The sequence below is a fragment of the Ranitomeya imitator genome, chromosome 5, assembly GCF_032444005.1.
Source record: "Ranitomeya imitator isolate aRanImi1 chromosome 5, aRanImi1.pri, whole genome shotgun sequence".
NCBI lineage: Eukaryota > Metazoa > Chordata > Amphibia > Anura > Dendrobatidae > Ranitomeya > Ranitomeya imitator.
In genome coordinates this window covers 294,027,795-294,049,325 of record NC_091286.1, presented here as the reverse complement: position 1 = coordinate 294,049,325, position 21,531 = coordinate 294,027,795, and the positions used below count along the sequence as shown (strand labels likewise).

General features: G+C 44.0%; 1 protein-coding gene across 2 annotated transcripts in view; it reads left to right on the top strand.

The window, feature by feature from the left end:
* Nucleotides 1–892: 892 nt before the first annotated feature.
* Nucleotides 893–21,531, top strand: part of FOXO3 (forkhead box O3) — a 159,299-nt gene continuing 138,660 nt past the window's right edge. For both annotated transcript variants that reach the window (XR_011312402.1, XM_069726249.1), the window contains exon 1: nt 893–1,767. Coding sequence is in view for 1 of the 2 variants with exons in the window: in XM_069726249.1 (XP_069582350.1) it covers nt 1,219–1,767 (549 nt within the window). In the remaining variant the exon portion in view is untranslated. The remainder of the gene's footprint in view (nt 1,768–21,531) is intronic.

The window sequence follows — 21,531 nt, the reverse complement described above, 5'->3', positions numbered from 1 at the left end:
CTGTGGGTGATGTGCTGATCCTGTGGGTGGTGTGCTGGCCCAGTGGGTGATGTGCTGGCCCTGTGGGTGATGTGCTGGCCCTGTGGGTGATGTGCTGGCCCAGTGGGCGATGTGCTGACCTAGAGGGTGATGTGCTGGGCCAGTGGGTGATGTGCTGGTCCAGTGGGTGATGTGCTGGCCCTCTGGGTGATGTGCTGGCCCTGTGGGTAATGTGCTGGCCCTCTGGGTAATGTGCTGGCCCTGTGGGTGATGTGCTGGCTCTGTGGGTGATGTGCTGGCCCAGTGGGTGATGTGCTGACCTAGAGGGTGATGTGCTGGCCCTGTGGGTGATGTGCTGGTCCAGTGGGTGATGTGCTGACCTAGAGGGTGATGTGCAGGGTCAGGGAGACACTGTGCTGCTTGTACAGGAATGCAGCAGGCCCTGTGGGTGATGTGCTGGCCCAATGGGTGATGTGCTGGCCCAGTGGGTGACGTCCTGGCCCAGTGGGTGATGTGCTGGTCCAGTGGGTGATGTGCTGACCTAGAGGGTGATGTGCTGGCCCTGTGGGTGATGTGCTGGCTGTGTGGGTGATGTGCTGGCTCTGTGGGTGATGTGCTGGTCCAGTGGGTGATGTGCTGGCCCTGTGGGTGATGTGCTGGCCCAATGGGTGATGTGCTGGCCCTGTGGGTGATGTGCTGGCCCTGTGGGTGATGTGCTGGCCCTGTGGGTGGTGTGCTGGCCCAGGCACACTAGGGGACTCGCTGTAGTATGTGACTATGGCTTCTGCTGCACGGTCAGGGAGACACTGTGCTCGTACAGGAATGCAGCAGGGAAGGAGTGTGCGGTGTGCTCTCCTCCCATCTGTGCCTCCTCCCAGTGGGCAGTGCTGGCAGGGTTAGGTTGTCTGCTCCCTGTGTGTGCCCCTCACTACAGCCAGGAGGGTGATGTGGCAGAGCTGTGCCCGCTGCACCCTCAGCACGGAGCACAGGAGGTGTGAGGTGACGGCAGGAGCAGGGAGGTGATGTGCCCATGCCAGGGCTGCACATGCCAGGGCTGCACATGGGCGGATGTGTACACTAGGCTAGGAGGGAGGTGGACGCCGCTGTGTGCCCCCTGTGAGCCTGGGACAAAGAGTGCACGGAGCCCGCATGATGCCCCTGCACCACTAGGCTCTGCCGGTCTCCTCGCTGCACAGCTCGGCACTACACACGTTGGCATCCCCCCTGCTTGCTGGCAGCATGGCAGACGCTGTGCCCCCCGCCTCGCCGGAGAGGGACGTGGATATAGACCCTGACTTCGAGCCGCAGAGCCGGCCCCGCTCCTGCACCTGGCCCCTGCAGCGCCCGGACTCTCAGGCCAGCCCGGCCAAGCCGGGCATCGGCGGGGACCTCGGGGACTCGGCCATTATCCCGGAGGAAGACGACGATGATGAAGAGGTGTCCGGCGCTTCAGCCGCGGCAGCCGGGGAGAGAGGGACGCTGCTGCTGGTGAGCGGCGGGGATGTGGCGGCGATGACGGTGCTGGCCGCGCCGGTCGGTGGAGTGGACACCGTGCACAGTGCGCTGGGGGCCGGAGGGAGCGCTGTCAGCGGGGCGGCCGGGCAGCAGAGGAAGTGCTCGTCCCGCAGGAATGCCTGGGGGAATATGTCCTATGCAGACCTCATCACCAGGGCCATCGAGAGCTCCCCGGACAAGAGGCTCACCCTGTCCCAGATCTACGACTGGATGGTCCGCTCCGTCCCCTACTTCAAGGACAAGGGGGACAGCAACAGCTCGGCGGGCTGGAAGGTGAGAGTGACGGGCACACGTGTGTGACTGGCAGCAATGCGCACCCTGCCCGCCTGGCACACGGGGCAGTGACAGCACACCAGTACTGCCGCGGGGTTATATAGGCGGCATGGGTCTGGTGGTTATGTGGCCTGTATGTGGTGTATAGGACTATGTGTGTGCTTATATACAGTGTGTGCTTATATACAGTGTGTGTGCTTATATACAGTGTGTGCTTATATACAGTGTGTGTGCTTATATACAGTGTGTGTGCTTATATACAGTGTGTGTGCTTATATACAGTGTGTGTGCTTATATACAGTGTGTGTGTGCTTATATACAGTGTGTGCTTATATACAGTGTGTGTGTGCTTATATACAGTGTGTGTGCTTATATACAGTGTGTGCTTATATACAGTGTGTGTGTGTGCTTATATACAGTGTGTGTGCTTATATACAGTGTGTGTGTGCTTATATACAGTGTGTGCTTATATACAGTGTGTGTGTGCTTATATACAGTGTGTGTGCTTATATACAGTGTGTGTGTGCTTATATACAGTGTGTGTGTGCTTATATACAGTGTGTGTGCTTATATACAGTGTGTGTGCTTATATACAGTGTGTGTGTGCTTATATACAGTGTGTGTGCTTATATACAGTGTGTGTGTGCTTATATACAGTGTGTGTGCTTATATACAGTGTGTGTGCTTATATACAGTGTGTGTGCTTATATACAGTGTGTGTGTGTGCTTATATACAGTGTGTGTGTGTGCCTATATACAGTGTGTGTGCTTATATACACTGTGTGTGCTTATATACAGTGTGTGTGTGTGTGCTTATATACAGTGTGTGTGCTTATATACAGTGTGTGAGCTTATATACAGTGTGTGTGTGTGTGCTTATATACAGTGTGTGAGCTTATATACAGTGTGTGTGTGTGTGCTTATATACAGTGTGTGTGCTTATATACAGTGTGTGAGCTTATATACAGTGTGTGTGTGTGCTTATATACAGTGTGTGAGCTTATATACAGTGTGTGAGCTTATATACAGTGTGTGTGTGTGCTTATATACAGTGTGTGTGCTTATATACAGTGTGTGAGCTTATATACAGTGTGTGTGTGTGCTTATATACAGTGTGTGTGCTTATATACAGTGTGTGTGCTTATATACAGTGTGTGTGTGTGCTTATATACAGTGTGTGTGCTTATATACAGTGTGTGAGCTTATATACAGTGTGTGTGTGTGCTTATATACAGTGTGTGTGCTTATATACAGTGTGTGAGCTTATATACAGTGTGTGTGTGTGCTTATATACAGTGTGTGCTTATATACAGTGTGTGAGCTTATATACAGTGTGTGTGTGTGTGCTTATATACAGTGTGTGTGTGCTTATATACAGTGTGTGTGCTTATATACAGTGTGTTTGCTTATATACAGTGTGTGTGCTTATATACAGTGTGTGTGCTTATATACAGTGTGTGTGCGCTTATATACAGTGTGTGTGCTTATATACAGTGTGTGGGTGCTTCTATAGTGTGCATATACAGTGTGCGTACTTATGTACAATGCTTATATACAGTGTGTGTGCTTCTATACAGTGTGTGTGAGCTTATATACAGTGTGTACTTATATTATTTTTTACTAGATGGTGGCCCGATTCTAACGCATCGGGTATTCTAGAATATGCATGTCCACGTAGTATATTGCACAGCCACGTAGTATATTGCCCAGTGACGTAGTATACAGCACAGAGCCACGTAGTATATTACCCAGTGACATAATATATTGCCCAGTGACGTAGTATACAGCACAGAACCACATAGTATATTGCCCAGTCACGTAGTATATTGCCCAGCCACGTATGTCACAGGTTAAAAAATAAAAAACATATACTCACCTTCCGAAGGAGCCCTTGTAGTCGTGTCGCCTGTGTGCGGTGCACTCGGCAGCTTCCAGTCCCAGGTGTGGTAGCGCAGGACTCGTAATGAATGATGTCGCGGTCACATGACCATGACGTCATGGCAGGTCCTTCTCGCGCAGGACCTGTGATGAGGTCGCGGTCACATGACCGCGACGTCATGGCAGGTCTTTGTCGCATACCATCCTTGCCAGTCTACCACCCTACCCGTGCCCTCCGCTCCGCTAATGACCTCAGGTTAGCATCCTCAATAATCAGAACCTCCCACTCCCGTCTCCAAGACTTTACACGTGCTGCGCCGATTCTTTGGAATGCACTACCTAGGTTAATACGATTAATCCCCAATCCCCACAGTTTTAAGCGTGCCCTAAAAACTCATTTGTTCAGACTGGCCTACCGCCTCAATGCATTAACCTAACGATCCCTGTGTGGCCTATTTATAATAATAAAAAACAAAAAAGGTTCCTCGCATCATGTTCTCATACACTTTATGCAGTATTAGCCCTCTGTGTCTGTACTGCTACATACTTAGGCAGTGAACTGGTTCATGCAGCTTTATATGAACACCTGAGCCTTACACTATAGCTGGTCCGAATAACTAAAGCAATTGTTACCATCCACCTCTCGTGTCTCCCCTTTTCCCCATAGTTTGTAAGCTTGTGAGCAGGGCCCTCACTCCTCCTGGTATCTGTTTTGAACTGTATTTCTGTTATGCTGTAATGTCTATTGTCTGTACAAGTCCCCTCTATAATTTGTAAAGCGCTGCGGAATATGTTGGCGCTATATAAATAAAAATTATTATTATTACTAGATGGCAGCCCGATTCTAAAGAATCGGGAGTCTAGAATCCATATATACTTTATTTATTCAAATGTAAGAATAATACAATTAATAAATAATAGTAAGAAAGAACAAAAAATGGCTGCACTCACCAGCTCTTGACAATTCTTGTTATTTAAGGTACAGTTACACAGGATCCATGAACATGCTTATGAGGGGAGGGATGAAAGACATCAGACGACAACTTTGCGTGTTGTGGGCAGTGTCAGGTAGTAGGAAAATACCCAGTTAATAATAGGCAATAGTTCTTTGCAGGAATGCAGATATTAATAAATAAGCAGTTTATATTGCTGAGAAATTGCTGGGCAATAATGGACAATGTCCTTATGTGGCAAATAATAGAGCAATATACCCAATGTGGCAAAGAAGAGGTTAATAACGGCAGTCTCTCAGTATAACAGTCAGTGAATAATAGGCAGTATATGGAGAAAACACCAAACAAAAGTTCAAAATTGGTGTGAAAATGTCACTGAACCACTTCACAACTAAATATATATAGTTTTGGTAAATGGTATCATCATTTTTTTGACGAAATTCGGCAGGAGCTTGAAGAGCAACGTCACTGGGCCCGCCTCCACGCAGTAGAAACTTGCTGTGAGGTAAAAATTCAAAAATCACACCAAAATGGCGGGCGGAGTGTGTCACAGTACGGCACGTTTCTGATTGGTCGCTCGCAGCAGGCGGCAACCAATCAGACACTAGACACTGTTGACGTCACTTATCTCCGGACATTAGCTCCGGACATTAGCTCCGGACATTAGCTCCGGACATTAGCTCCGGACAGGAAGTTGGCACAAATTGCAGGAAGTAGTATTCTAGGCAATTATATATTAGATTATTATTATATTGCCACCGGAAACTGCCGCTTGCATGGAGCGGTTACCGGAGCGTCGCGAAAGGCGGCGGACGGTGAGTATATAATGATCTTTTATTTTTTTTATTATTTTTAACATTAGATCCTTTTACTATTCATGCTGCATAGGCAGCATCAATAGTAAAAACTTGGTCACACAGAATTAATAGCGGCGGTAACGGAGTGCGTTACCCGCGGCATAACGCGTTCCGTTACGGCTGGCATTAACCCTGTGTGAGCGGTGACTGCTGGGAGTATGGAGCGGGCGCCGGGCACTGACTGCAGGGGAGTAGGGAGGGACTAATCGGACTGTGGCCGGCGCTGATTGGTCGCGGCAGCCATGACAGGCAGCTGGCGAGACCAATCAGCGACTTGGATTCCATGACAGACAGAGGCCGCGACCAATGAATATCTGTGACAGAAAGACAGACAAACAGAAAGACGGAAGTGACCCTTAGACAATTATATAGTAGACTATATGGTGGCCCGATTCTAACGCATCGGGTATTCTAGAATATGCATGTTCACGTAGTACTGTATATTGCACAGCCACATAGTATATTGCCCAGTCACGTAGTATATTGCCCAGCCACGTAGTATATTGCCCAGCCACGTAGTATATTGCCCAGCTATGTAGTATATTGCCCAGCCACGTAGTATATTGCCCAGCCACGTAGTATATTGCCCAGTCACGTAGTATATTGCCCAGCTACGTAGTATATTGCCCAGCCACGTAGTATATTGCCCAGCTATGTAGTATATTGCCCAGCCACGTAGTTTATTGCCCAGCTACGTAGTATATTGCCCAGCCACGTGGTATATTGCCCAGTCACGTAGTATGTTGCCCAGCCACATAGTATATTGCCCAGTGACGTAGTATACAGCACAGAGCCACGTAGTATATTGCACAGCGACGTAGTATACAGCACAGAGCCACGTAGTATATTGCCCAGCCACGTAGTATATTGCCCAGCCAATATATTGACTGAGCAATATACTACGTGACTGGGCAATATACTATGTGGCTCTGTGCTGTATACTACGTCGCTGTGCAATATACTACGTGGCTGGGCAATATACTCTGTGACTGGGCAATATACTACGTGGCTGGGCAATATACTACGTGGCTGGGCAATATACTACGTGGCTGGGCAATATACTATGTGGCTGGGCAATATACTATGTGGCTGGGCAATATACTACGTGGCTGGGCAATATACTACGTGGCTGGGCAATATACTATGTGGCTGGGCAATATACTATGTGGCTGGGCAATATACTATGTGGCTGGGCAATATACTATGTGGCTGGGCAATATACTATGTGGCTGGGCAATATACTACGTGGCTGGGCAATATACGTGGCTGGGCAATATACTATGTGGCTGGGCAATATACTATGTGGCTGGGCAATATACTATGTGGCTGGGCAATATACTACGTGATTGGGCAATATACTACGTGGCTGGGCAATATACTACGTGGCTGGGCAATATACTATGTGACTGTGCAATATACTACTTGACAGTGCAATATACTACGTGGACATGCATATTCTAGAATACCCGATGCGTTAGAATCGGGCCACTATATATACATATATATATATATATATGTGTATATATATATATATATATCTATAATTGTCTAAGGGTTTTTCTGTCTGTCCTGGAAATCCCGCGCCTCTGATTGGCGGCCTCGACCAATCAGCGACGGGCACAGCATGGCGACGATGATGTCATAAAGGTTGCCTCGACCAATCAGCGACGGGCACAGTCTGCCGCGAATTCGCCTCGACCAATCAGCGACGGGCACAGTATCGACGTAGATGTCATAATGGTTGCCATGGCGACAATGATGTCATAAAGGTTGCCTCGACCAATCAGCGACGGGCACAGTCTGCCGCGAATTCTGGAATCATCATTGTCCATATACTACGGGGACATGCATATTCTAGAATACCCGATGCGTTAGAATCGGGCCACAATCTAGTATATATATATATATCCTTTATAGAGAGAATACACATGATTGTGAGTTGTTGTTGTATACAGTGTAGTGTGTATATGATAGTGGTGTGTGGTTATAAATACAGCATAGGACATGATGGTGAGTTCTATACTGCATGTGTGCATGTTAGTTTTGTATGTGTTCTTGTATGGATATTATGTATGATCATTTTGTATGTGTGGCTATATGGATCGTATGTATGATAGTTCTGTATGTCTAGTCGTATGGCGTGTATGTACGATGGGTTGCTCTGTGTTATAGGAAGTGTATATATGGGATACATTTGACGTGTACAATAGTGTGTATGTTTGTATATATAGAACACTTGTATGCTTTGTGTGCATTCTATGCAATAAATGTATGATAGTGTGTTCTCAAATGTTTAGGAATTCAATATATGTATCATAGTGTGTGTATAGATAAATATCTCCCTATAGATATATATGGTAGAATGGGTGTTGTGTGTGTGTGTATATACACTATATTGTGTTTGGCTATATGTATGAAAGTGTGTAATATATGTACACTACATACGTTTTCAGATGCAGGTATGATACAGTACATAATAGTAAGTGTATGCGCATACACATATATATAGATATATCACACACACTAATGAAGTGTTTTTTCTTTGGAAATGGTTAATTAAGAAGCGCTACCTCTCTGTTTGTCTGAACCGGATATCATCGCACCTACAGTAGTTTTCTCTAAATTTCTATTAGACCCATCAAGTGCTGATCTTTTGAGCAATGTCTGCAGTGTGGGGTGCACTGTTTAGACATATATGTATAGTCATGTGTGTAAATATATACAGTATATGCACACACATATGTATCTGGTATTCGAGTTATCAGTGCACTACATATTCCATGCAATGCTCTAAGGTGCGAGTACCCTTGTTATATTTTAGTGAATACAAGGAGATCTTATATATAATAATAATAATCTACAAGAAGGATGGCTGCTTGTCTGTATATGCAGATACACAGGCGTGCCATATAGATTGATGTACATAGCTTGTCCTTAAGAATCCCACCTCCGGATCAGAGTATATGCGGAATATGAAATAGAGTACTGCAAATATCTGGCAATCTATAAATGTCAGTGCCGCATTTCAATCATTCCCTTGTAATTGTGGTGACGCTCTCAGGTATGTATTGATAAGTAGTGATCATGCCGGTGTACGGTGCCGTTAGGTGATCACGTTTTCTCTCCAGTAGTTGTATATCCTGCATCACGTTTCCGTCATCCATATGAGCAGTGTGTGTGCAGACAAGTCATGGATGATACCTGACATCGTGTTTATATGGGGCAGTATTTCTACAATCACAGTATGCGATTTATGGGTACATAATAGTAGATACTGAGCAGTTCCTTCATGGTAATAAGTTAATTTTGACACCTTTTTATTATGTTGATTCGCCTGCTGTCAGGATATTAGGAGGACACTGTATTTTGGATATTTTCTATTTCAGGTGATTGCAGTAAAAGTTGGGGAGATATTTCAGGATCACTTCCTGTCATGACTTCTAGGCCATGGAGGGGGAGTTATTGAGTTCATCTGATGATTACCAGGGGTTGTTATTGTGCATAGATTTTTTTTCATTCTTCTTAATCAGGATCAACACACATATTTCTGACCAAACAAGACCAATCTTAATGAAATTGGGCCAAGTTGCCATTTACACCTACAGATATTTTGGTAGGATAGAACCTAACTACCTCATACACATTAAACTATTGTGAGCTGAACTCGCCAGGTTCGGCCACCAGTGTAATGTGTGTGGTAGCCCCAGACAGATGATGATGACTCAGCATATCCATTTTTGGACAGCTAGTCGTATTGTTTTCTAGAGAAAAGCCATCGCCAGAGGAGTCTGGCCATTAGACATGGCAGCCAAACTCGCCGATATTAACAAGATCGGCCGACAATCTAATGTGCTTGGGGGCAACAGGTGACTGATGGTCGGGGAAAATATCGGTCAGGCATTTCCGATGTTCTTCTCCCAAAGATAAACCAATGTTCAACATGTCAGCTGACGACATTCTCATAGAGAACACGAGCACTTGTTCCTGTGTATGTAAAAGTCGCTTGAGATGGCTGTTGTCCGAAAGATCATCCACATCATCATCCGGCCTAGAGCCTTCTCACATGTATGGCCAGCATTCCTCTCATGTTCCTCATTTGTTATCGTCCCAAAATATAAGTTACCTATTCCCTATAGATATCTTTCAGAGCCTGATTACATACCGCTCCAACTATTGTGATTTGTAGAGAAGGCTGGAGAAACAATAAAAGCGCAATAGGGTCTTATCCGGTGATGGAGGACAGTAGGGTGAGAGGAGGTGTGGTACAGAACAATTGGTGTAGCTCAGTGTCAGCTGCTGCAGACCCACCGGTAGAAAACGGATAACAATTCGGAAAGCATAAAGATGGGTTATCTGCGCTGCTGATGAAAAAACGAATAAAGATGACAGGATACAATTCTGTGCGGTTTGTTGTCAATCCGACAAACTCATCCGACTTGTTTATCAGGACAAATCACAGGTGCCTTGTACTGATGAAGATGATGGATGACTTGGAAACACGTTGACAATAAACCGCACAGCGTTTTATCCTGTCTCCTGGAATCTTCATTCAGGCTTTCAGCAGCAGCGCAGATAAGCCATCTTGATCCTTTCCAATTAATCATTGTGGTTGGCAGACTGATTCCAATCACACCAGAATGCCTTTTACACACACCAATATCAAACTGGTGTCAGTCTGATTGGAGAGAAATAGGTCTGTGCGCTTAGAGACCTGCTCAGGACAATGATGTGAACGGACTTAGAAATGTTCGCTCAAGATCAATGCCCAGTGTAAAGTTGAACAGTCATAAAGGGAAACAAGAAAGCGCTTGTCTATGGGCTGATCGCATTGTACCAAAGCCATTGCATTTATATATAGGGGAGACGTGTGATGACAACACATGAACGCTTGGCTGAGCACTCCTGTCTGGGGGAGTTGGGAGAGATGGCTGCCTGCCCAACGAATGTAGTATGGACAGCTTTAGGCCGGTTTCACACGTCAGTGGCTCCGGTACGTGTGGTGACAGTTTCCTCACGTATCGGAGACACTGACACACGTAGACATATTAAAATGAATGGGTCTATGCAGATTTCAGTGCGTTTTCACGGACCATGTGTCTGTGCAAAACACGGAGACATGTCAGTGTTCGTGGGAGCGCACGGATCACACGGACCCATTGAAGTCAATGGGTGCATGTAAACACGTACAGCACACGGATGCCATCCGTGTGCCGTCCGTGTGCGTTTTTTAATTCATAGGGTTAAAATGGAAAAAAAATGGGAAAAAAACGGACATGGACAGCACACTGACGAGAAAAACTGACACACGGACAGAACACAGATGGCCTACGTGCACACACGGACACGGATAGCTCCGGAACTGTTTTTTCACGTACTGGAAAAATCTGGACGTGTGAGACTGCCCTTAGTGTAAGTCCGGCATAAGGCCAACTTCAGACCTGAACACTTTTCTGTCATCCACACCACACAGTAGAATTTTTTATACACCTCACTACTTAGAAATGACCCTTCTGGAATTTATTGAAGATTTGTCAATACTAGTGTAAAGCAAAATTGGAGCCCATAGCAGCCTATCACAGCCACAATGTAGCATTACATAGCCCCAATTGCAATGAATGTAAGAACCAAGGTAGAATATTCATGGCAGAAAAAAAGTAAAACTAGTGCGGTATATGGATAGGCACTCCTACCGGAAACCATCCCTTTAAGGTACAGTGGGGCAAAAAAGTATTTAGTCAGTCAGCAATAGTGCAAGTTCCACCACTTAAAAAGATGAGAGGCGTCTGTAATTTACATCATAGGTAGACCTCAACTATGGGAGACAAACTGAGAAAAAAAAAATCCAGAAAATCACATTGTCTGTTTTTTTAACATTTTATTTGCATATTATGGTGGAAAATAAGTATTTGGTCAGAAACAAAATTTCATCTCAATACTTTGTAATATATCCTTTGTTGGCAATGACAGAGGTCAAACGTTTTCTGTAAGTCTTCACAAGGTTGCCACACACTGTTGTTGGTATGTTGGCCCATTCCTCCATGCAGATCTCCTCTAGAGCAGTGATCTTTTTGGCTTTTCGCTTGGCAACACGGACTTTCAACTCCCTCCAAAGGTTTTCTATAGGGTTGAGATCTGGAGACTGGCTAGGCCACTCCAGGACCTTGAAATGCTTCTTACGAAGCCACTCCTTCGTTGCCCTGGCGGTGTGCTTTGGATCATTGTCATGTTGAAAGACCCAGCCACGTTTCATCTTCAATACCCTTGCTGATGGAAGGAGGTTTGCACTCAAAATCTCACGATACATGGCCCCATTCATTCTTTCATGTACCCGGATCAGTCGTCCTGGCCCCTTTGCAGAGAAACAGCCCCAAAGCATGATGTTTCCACCACCATGCTTTACAGTAGGTATGGTGTTTGATGGATGCAACTCAGTATTCTTTTTTCTCCAAACACGACAAGTTGTGTTTCTACCAAACAGTTCCAGTTTGGTTTCATCAGACCATAGGACATTCTCCCCAAACTCCTCTGGATCATTCAAATGCTCTCTAGCAAACTTCAGACGGGCCCGGACATGTACTGGCTTAAGCAGTGGGACACGTCTGGCACTGCAGGATCTGAGTCCATGGTGGCGTAGTGTGTTACTTATGGTAGGCCTTGTTACATTGGTCCCAGCTCTCTGCAGTTCATTCACTAGGTCCCCCCGCGTGGTTCTGGGATTTTTGCTCACCGTTCTTGTGATCATTCTCACCCCACGGGGTGGGATTTTGCGTGGAGCCCCAGATCGAGGGCGATTATCAGTGGTCTTGTATGTCTTCCATTTTCTAATTATTGCTCCCACTGTTGATTTCTTCACTCCAAGCTGGTTGGCTATTGCAGATTCAGTCTTCCCAGCCTGGTGCAGGGCTACAATTTTGTTTCTGGTGTACTTTGACAGCTCTTTGGTCTTCACCATAGTGGAGTTTGGAGTCAGACTGTTTGAGGGTGTGCACAGGTGTCTTTTTATACTGATAACAAGTTTAAACAGGTGCCATTACTACAGGTAATGAGTGGAGGAAAGAGGAGACTCTTAAAGAAGAAGTTACAGGTCTGTGAGAGCCAGAAATCTTGATTGTTTGTTTCTGACCAAATACTTATTTTCTACCATAGTATGCAAAAAAAATGTTAAAAAAACAGACAATGTGATTTTCTGGATTTTTTTTTCTCAGTTTATCTACCATAGTTGAGGTCTACCTATGATGTAAATTACAGACGCCTCTCATCTTTTTAAGTGGTGGAACTTGCACTATTGCTGACTGACTAAATACTTTTTTGCCCCACTGTATCATCCTGCTGACCTTACTGAAACAGTAGTAAAACAGTGACACTACTATGACAGAATTAAGAAATCAGTATTTCACCCTTGGAAATGCTTAGAATATACATGGATGTATGCCACTGATTTGTTGTCAGTTCTGCTGGATATTTTCTACCAGAAGGGTAGGATTACACAAGCGTAGAAAAGATTGTTCCGAGTTTCATCGAGAGGAGTGGGATTCTTTTTTTTCTCACTTGTCATCTGTATGCAATCAGTTTTTTTGTTTTTACAGCATCAGCCATTAATCATTTACAGTTTCCTATGTTACAGAATTGCAATGTATCCATGAAGATCAGATGCTGTACTGTGTCTCTGTATGGCATCCGATTGATTTTCTTTTTTAAGCACCGAAAGACATGAATGAGCGAGAGTCATCCGATTTGCAGAAGAAACTAGTGCATGCTTTAATTTTATTTATTTTTTTCACATGCTAATTTGGTCAGTGAACAAAAAATTGCTTATCTGCACTGCCCCATTGAATAACATTGGTCCGAGTGCTGTTCGTATTTTTCATGGTTAGCACTCAGGCCGCAAATACGATCATGTGAGAGAAAAAATGGTATCGTGAATGGTAATACCATAAGGCTGTGTTCACACGTCCGGTAATCATCCGTTAGAACAGATCCAGCAGCGATCTGTGGAAAATGGATCCGTTAATTAGCCGTCTGTTTTTCTTTCATTTGCAAATGATCCGTTTTATGCTTACTGGATCAGTTTCAAAGTGAACAAAATGGATCGCTATTGGATCTGTTTTCTGTAGATTTCATGGTTAAAAAAATGGATCTATGGTAGTTGAAATTGTTTTTTTTTAGCTGGACAAGAGTTGTGTATGTAGAACTTTTTTGATAATGGATTTCTGCTGGATCTGTTCTAATTGATGATTGCTGGGCATGTGAACATAGTGGTTACCATTCAGTAACAGCTCAGTAAAGGGCATGGTGCTGTTGGATTAGTGCAGTGAGAGAGCTCTGGCTGTTTCACATGAAGGAGGGTTGTAGGAGCCCTCTCTCTGTGCTGGGAATCCGCAGACTGGAAGTTCAAGTCCGAGTTTTGCAAAGAAGATCTTTTAAACCCCTCATAAACATTAGACTAATGGCCCAGCGCACCGTTAGTTAGCAGCGGGTTCGACCAATGGTCTGAGTATGGGAGCCTAGAGCAAGTGATTGTTGGGGGAATTAGAGATCCAGCATGGCTGATTTTAGCCTCCTGATACTTTTGTTCTCCCTGAGATAAGCCGCACCAGACCACTCAGATAAGCAAGCACTCCTAGCTGTTTGGCTGATAGCCATTTAATGTGTATGGGGGCTCTTAAGGTACCATCACACTGAGCGACGCTGCAGCGATAAAGACAACGATGCCGATCAATGCAGCGTCGCTGTGTGGTTGCTGGAGAGCTGTCGCGCAGGGCCGCGCTTAGTAACCCGATATTTACCCTGGTTACCGAAAAAAAAAAAACACTACATACTTACATTCCGATTTCTGTCGCGTCCCTCGCAGTCAGCTTCCCGCACTGACTGTGAGCGCCGGCCGGCCATAAAGCAGAGCACAGCGGTGATGTCACTGCTGTGCTTTATGGCCGGCGCTCACAGTCAGTGCGGGAAGCTGACTGCGAGGGACGTGACAGACACCGGAATGTTAGTATGTAGTGTTTGTTTTTTTAGGTAACCAGGTAACATACTTGAATGGTCTCATCCAATTTATGGAAGAAACTTTTTTCTCAGAAGCAGATTCGGTCAGTAAAAAATAATTTCTCATCTGCACTGCCACATTGAATAACATTGGGTCAAGTGCTGTCCATTGTTTTTTCCTGGATGGCATCGGGGCTGTGGAGTCAGTAAGCCAAACATTCGACTCCAACTCCTCCGTTTCCCTGATGCCAATTCCCGACTCCGACTCCACGGCACTGGTCACTACTGAGCATGTACATAAAGTGCAGCACAGATTCATCTCACCTCCGACCCCACAGCACTGGTCACTACTGAGCATGTACATAAAGTGCAGAACAGATTCAGCTCAACTAAAACCTGAGATCCCAAGATCAGGAACAGAACAGACATTTATAGGACATTTCATAACTTTCCCAAATTCTTATGAAAACATTTACATCACATCCTGCATTGTGCTACTGCAACCAATGTATTATATATTTTAAGAGTCTGTACATTTTATACCAACTGACTCCACAGCCCCCGTCACTACTGAGCATGCACATAAAGTGCAGCACAGATTCCGAGCCACTAAAAGCCCAGATCCTTAGATCAGGAACAGAACTGACATTTATAGTAACATAGTTATTAAGTTTGAAGGAAGACTTTGAAGTCTATCTAGTTAAAGCCATAGCCTAACCTAACATGCCCTAACATGTTGATCCAGAGGAAGGCAAAAAAAAACCCATGTGGCAAAAAGGAAGCTCTACATTGGGGGAAAAAAATCCTTCCCGACTTCACAATCAAACTAGTTCCCTAGATCAACGCCCCATCAAGGAATCTAGTATACATAACCTGTAACATTATACTTTTCAAGAACATTTCATAACTTTCCCAAATTCTTATGAAAACATTAAGGCTATGTGCACACGTTGCGGATTTGCCGCTGGATTTTTTTGTGTGGATTCTGCATCTCTTGGCAGAAAACGGAGGTGTGGATTTTGTGCGGATTTCATGCGTTTTTACCCCTGCGGATTTCTATAATGGAATGGGTACAAAAACGCTGCAGATCCGCACAAATAAATGACATGCTCTTTCTTTTAATCCGCAGCGTTTTCCGTGCAGAATTTTCCTCACCATTAGCACAGCATTTTTTTCCATTGATTTACATTGTACTGTAAATTTCTTGCAGCGTTTCTGCGCGGAAAAAAACGCTGCGGATCCGCAGTAAATCCGCAACGTGTGCACATACAGTTAGGGCCAGAAATATTTGGACAGTGACACAATTTTCGCGAGTTGGGCTCTGCATGCCACCACATTGGATTTGAAATGAAACCTCTACAACAGAATTCAAGTGCAGATTGTAACGTTTAATTTGAAGGGTTTAACAAAAATATCTGATAGAAAATGTAGGAATTGTACACATTTCTTTACAAACACTCCACATTTTAGGAGGTCAAAAGTAATTGGACAAATAAACATAACCCAAACAAAATATTTTTATTTTCAATATTTTGTTGCAAATCCTTTGGAGGCAATCACTGCCTTAAGTCTGGAACCCATGGACATCACCAAACGCTGGGTTTCCTCCTTCTTAATGCTTTGCCAGGCCTTTACAGCCGCAGCCTTCAGGTCTTGCTTGTTTGTGGGTCTTTCCGTCTTAAGTCTGGATTTGAGCAAGTGAAATGCATGCTCAATTGGGTTTAGATCTGGAGATTGACTTGGCCATTGCAGAATGTTCCACTTTTTGGCACTCATGAACTCCTGGGTAGCTTTGGATGTATGCTTGGGGTCATTGTCCATCTGTACTATGAAGCGCCGTCCAATCAACTTTGCAGCATTTGGCTGAATCTGGGCTGAAAGTATATCCCGGTACACTTCAGAATTCATCCGGCTACTCTTGTCTGCTCTTATGTCATCAATAAACACAAGTGACCCAGTGCCATTGAAAGCCATGCATGCCCATGCCATCACGTTGCCTCCACCATGTTTTACAGAGGATGTGGTGTGCCTTGGATCATGTGCCGTTCCCTTTCTTCTCCAAACTTTTTTCTTCCCATCATTCTGGTACAGGTTGATCTTTGTCTCATCTGTCCATAGAATACTTTTCCAGAACTGAGCTGGCTTCTTGAGGTGTTTTTCTGCAAATTTAACTCTGGCCTGTCTATTTTTGTTATTGATGAATGGTTTGCATCTAGATGTGAACCCTTTGTATTTACTGTCATGGAGTCTTCTCTTTACTGTTGACTTAGAGACAGATACACCTACTTCACTGAGAGTGTTCTGGACTTCAGTTGATGTTGTGAACGGGTTCTTCTTCACCAAATTAAGTATGCGGCGATCATCCACCACTGTTGTCATCCGTGGACGCCCAGGCCTTTTTGAGTTCCCAAGCTCACCAGTCAATTCCTTTTTTCTCAGAATGTACCCAACTGTTGATTTTGCTACTCCAAGCATGTCTGCTATCTCTCTGATGGATTTTTTCTTTTTTTTCAGCCTCAGGATGTTCTGCTTCACCTCAATTGAGAGTTCCTTTGACCGCATGTTGTCTGCTCACAGCAACAGCTTCCAAATGCAAAACCACACACCTGGAATCCACCCCTGACCTTTTAACTACTTCATTGATTACAGGTTAACGTGGGAGACGCCTTCAGAGTTAATTGCAGCCCTTAGAGTCCATTGTCCAATTACTTTTGGTCCCTTGAAAAAGAGGACGCTATGCATTACAGAGCTATGATTCCTAAACCCTTTCTCTGATTTGAATGTGGAAACTATCATATTGCAGCTGGGAGTGTGCACTTTCAGCCCATATTATATATATAATTGTATTTCTGAACATGTTTTTGTAAACAGCTAAAATAACAAAACTTGTGTCACTGTCCAAATATTTCTGGCCCTAACTGTAGCCTTACAGCACATCCTGCACTGTGCTACTGTACCCAATTTATTATAAATGTTAGGAATCGGTCCATTTTATACCGACTCCACTACTCAGGGTATGTGCACACGTTGCGGATTTTGCTGCGGATTCGCAGCAGTTTTCCATGAGTTTACAGTACAATATAAACAAAAATTGCAGTGCACATGCTACGGAAAATGCCGCGCGAAAATGCAGCAGTTTACATTCTGCAGCATGTCAATTCTTTGTGCAGATTCCGCTGTGGTTTATACCTGCTCCATAATAGGAATCCACAGGTGTAAAACCGCAGGTGGAATCTGCACAAAAACCATGGTAAATCCACGGTAATTCCGCAGGAAATCCGCAGTGCGGTTTATCTGTAGAATTACCAAAATCAGTACGGAAAAATCCGCACCACTTTCCGCAACGTGTGCATGTGGCCTCAGACTCCATAGCCCCGCATAGCACTCGGACTGAAAAATACAGTTCTTGTGAACAAGCCCTTACAGTAACGCAGCAAAACACAATATGATTTACACACTATTTACCTGCAGATATCCATTATATTTGCAGGTATTTAGCATTTTTGGAACTGACACGTTCCCTTTAATAAGTAGTATAATGGAATACATGCATACATGTGAAGCCTGCCTTCTGCTAGTGGAGCACACAGGGCCACTGTTCTTTATTTTTTTTAAAATTAAGAATATCACTTTTTTAGGCCTCTTTAATTGGGATTGATTCCTTGGTGAGCCTTAGAAAAATTGCAGTTACGGTACATTTCTTTGCTTTCCTACATGTGTGTAAAAACGATGGACAAGCGGTGGATACCGCGTCTCGGCCAGGAACACACGCAACACACGCTGCTTACGCTCATTTACCTGTTGGCCCTAATCCTATAAACTGACACAGTCTATTATCTTTGGCTCGTCCTATAAAGTCCATTAGTGCGTAACTAATGAAGGTCCCGAACTTGGGGACCGAAACGTTTGATGGTACTACAAATAAACCTTTCACAAAGCATTAAGTTGAGTGCCAGGTTCTTCAATCTACCTCTCCATTATTAACCTGGCTTAATGTCACCTTACAATAGCAAGGTGACATTAACCCTTTATTACCCCATATCCCACCGCTACAGGGGAGTGGGAAGAGAGAGGCTAAGGGGGGGGGGCAATAACCATGGTCCCTCTCTAGGCTATTAATATCTGCCCTCAGTCACTGGTTTTCCCACTCTGGCGGAGAAAATTGCGCGGGAGCCCACGCCAGTTTTTTCTGTGATTTAACCCTTTATTTTAACAGCTAGAGCCCCCAAATTTAGCACACACACACTTCTAGGAACATGTAAAAAAAAAAAAATAAGGGATATGAGATGGTTTACTGTATGTAAACCATGTCTCATATCCTTTTGGGTTTGGGAAGGAGATAGCAAAAGCCGGTAATTGAATTACCGGCTTTTCTGCTATCTAGCTCTGTATTAAATATAAATATATGCATGTATATATATATATATGTGTGTGTGTGTCTCACTGACTATATATATATATATATATATATATATATATATATATACCTATACTATGTGTAGACATTAATTTAATCTGTTCTATTCTAACCTGTCAGTTTGATTTTACTGTACACCGCACTGAATTACCGACTTTTGTATAGAACACCGCTGCGTATTTCTCGCAAGTCACACTGATGGTCCGTGTGTAATCCGTTTTTTTCTCGCACCCATAGACTGCATTGGCGATTCTCGGCTGAGATACGCTGACAATCGCAGCATGCTGCGATTTCACTCGGATCCTGAATACGGCCGAGAAAACAACGGATAATAGGAGCTGCCCCATAGATTAACATTGGGCCGAGTGGTATGCGATTTTTTTATCGCATTGCACTCGTCCGTGTTACGGTCTAGTGTGACTCCGGCCTTAGCGCTTTCATTGTGAAAAAAAACCTGGGGTCATGCTGCTGCAGGCAACAGCTCAATAGTAATGGCTATCCTTTTAATACAGTGATGCCTTGTATCTCGCAGAATAGGGGTGCTCTTACAGGCTGGCCCTCCATTCTGCCTTATGGGGGAGGAAGGTGGGGTTGTGAACAGTTCACCCCCACTACACTTCCTGCACCTCCTAATAACGGTATATAAGTACATTACTGTGTAACCAGTTTTCCATTTCTTTGTCATGGTTGGTAAAGGTCTTGTTCATACAGTGCATTAGAACTTGAAATAGGGGAAAAGTTCAACGGAAAGACTTCAGCAGCTAGGAAAGGGTTGTTGGTCGAACAGACCTGTCTGCTGACATGACCATAAATATATACTACTGGCCTACATTCTACTTAGGTTCAGTAGGGTGCGAGTAATATCTACTGGAAAAAAAATGATTTGTCATAGTAAAATCCAACATATATGATCCTTTTTTTACAACAACAATCAGTCAAGGCACCCCATGCATATTAGAATGTTGGCAACCCTACCAAAATGACAAGGACAACTTTTTATCTTGTGTACATAGAAGAAAATGTTCCAGGGATACCTTATGTAAACCTAGCCATATTAATGCTCAAATGTGACCTGGTAGTCACCTGGGGCACCAAACCAATTTTTTCTCGTATTATTCACCGACATGCAGAGCTTTAAGGAAATGAGTAATATAAACAGCTTTAATTGTTTTTCCAAAAATATCTGTTCATGTAGTTTTTTGGGAGGTATTAAGAAATTTTCCACCTTCGTAGTTTCTGAGCAGTACAAGGAATCTATTCCGGGAGGTTGCCATAAAAAGCACTCCGTCGTCATTTGCTTGTATTTTTTTTTTATGTATTTATTTTTTTTACGTTTATTTTTGCAATCATAGATAGATGAGTCAGGAACGACTTGTAGTCATCGTTCTGACATCTCCCGTCATGGAAGATTTCCTCAATCACTAAGCCAGTGCTACATCTTTATAGAAGTATCCAGCTCTTGTAGTGGGAGGGGAAGAGCGGTGCCAGATGTAGACACATCTGTTCCTAATCTCCTCTGTGCAATTCTGAAAGGATACAAGCGGAGTGTCACAACCTCTTTTCATATGCTCCATATTGGAAACGGTGAACCAAGTCGGCGTTGCTCATTCCCTTTTACTGGATCAGCTGTACAGAAAGCATACCGAACTTTATTTGCAGCATTGACAAGATGTGCAGGAATGTATTGGGTAATTTTTAGTGATGGGTGAACGTGCTAGGATAAGATATTATCAAGAGTATGCACGGGTGCTAGCTGAGTGTCTTCGGTGTGCTCAAATGATATGTTCAAGACCCCGCGCCTTCATGTCTCGCGGCTGTTCGAGCAGCTGCGTAGCTGTACGGGTGCAGCGAAAAGCATCATGGAAGCAGCGTTTGTCACACACGCGCTCTGAACCTACTACAGCTATCGGAGTTCTCTTCCTCCATGCTGTAATGACAGGAAGCGATGAGAGTGAGAAGTTCTCAGCATGGTCAAGTGAGACACGTCACGTTTCCCGAGATCATCCTGAAAATGTTTTTTTTTATCCTTCTCTGTAAGAGGTTTTTTTCACCTGTATGAGGCTGCCTTCTTTTAATTGGGTAGCATTACAGAGGGGATAAAGTAAATGCCTTCAGAGAAGACTCTCTGATAACACCCCTTTGGTTGAAGGGTAAATTTGCACATTGGGTGCCCTAAACTTCAAAAGACCACATCTCAAAAAAAGTGTGAAGAAAATGAAACAAAAAAAAATAGTAATCCTCTCTTTTGCTCTTATTTAGTGATGTATACAGTTTTGCTGTGAAGGTCCTCTTTAAAACCTGTGGGTGATCTTACCCGCAGCAGAGTGCCTGGTAAAAGGCTGTACGTGTAATGTTTTTACAGCAGCTTGTTCAGTGTCTCGAGCTGTGTTTTATATACATGGGTGTTTGCACGTTTTTAAATGACTAATGTACTGGCCAGTATTTGCTTTCCGGTAACCTTTTTTTTTTTGCAACCTTTTTTTTCCCGTTTTATGGTTTCCTTTTTTGGATTCTTAATTTACAACTTTTTTCATTGCCCTGAAATGCCTCTTGTACGGTCTGTTTCATGTCGCTTAATCTTATTTCAGGAAGTGTAGCTAAAATAACTACCGTATGTAATTGTTTAACAATTTCACTAAAAAAGACATATGAAACAAATAAAGAATAAGATGCAGCA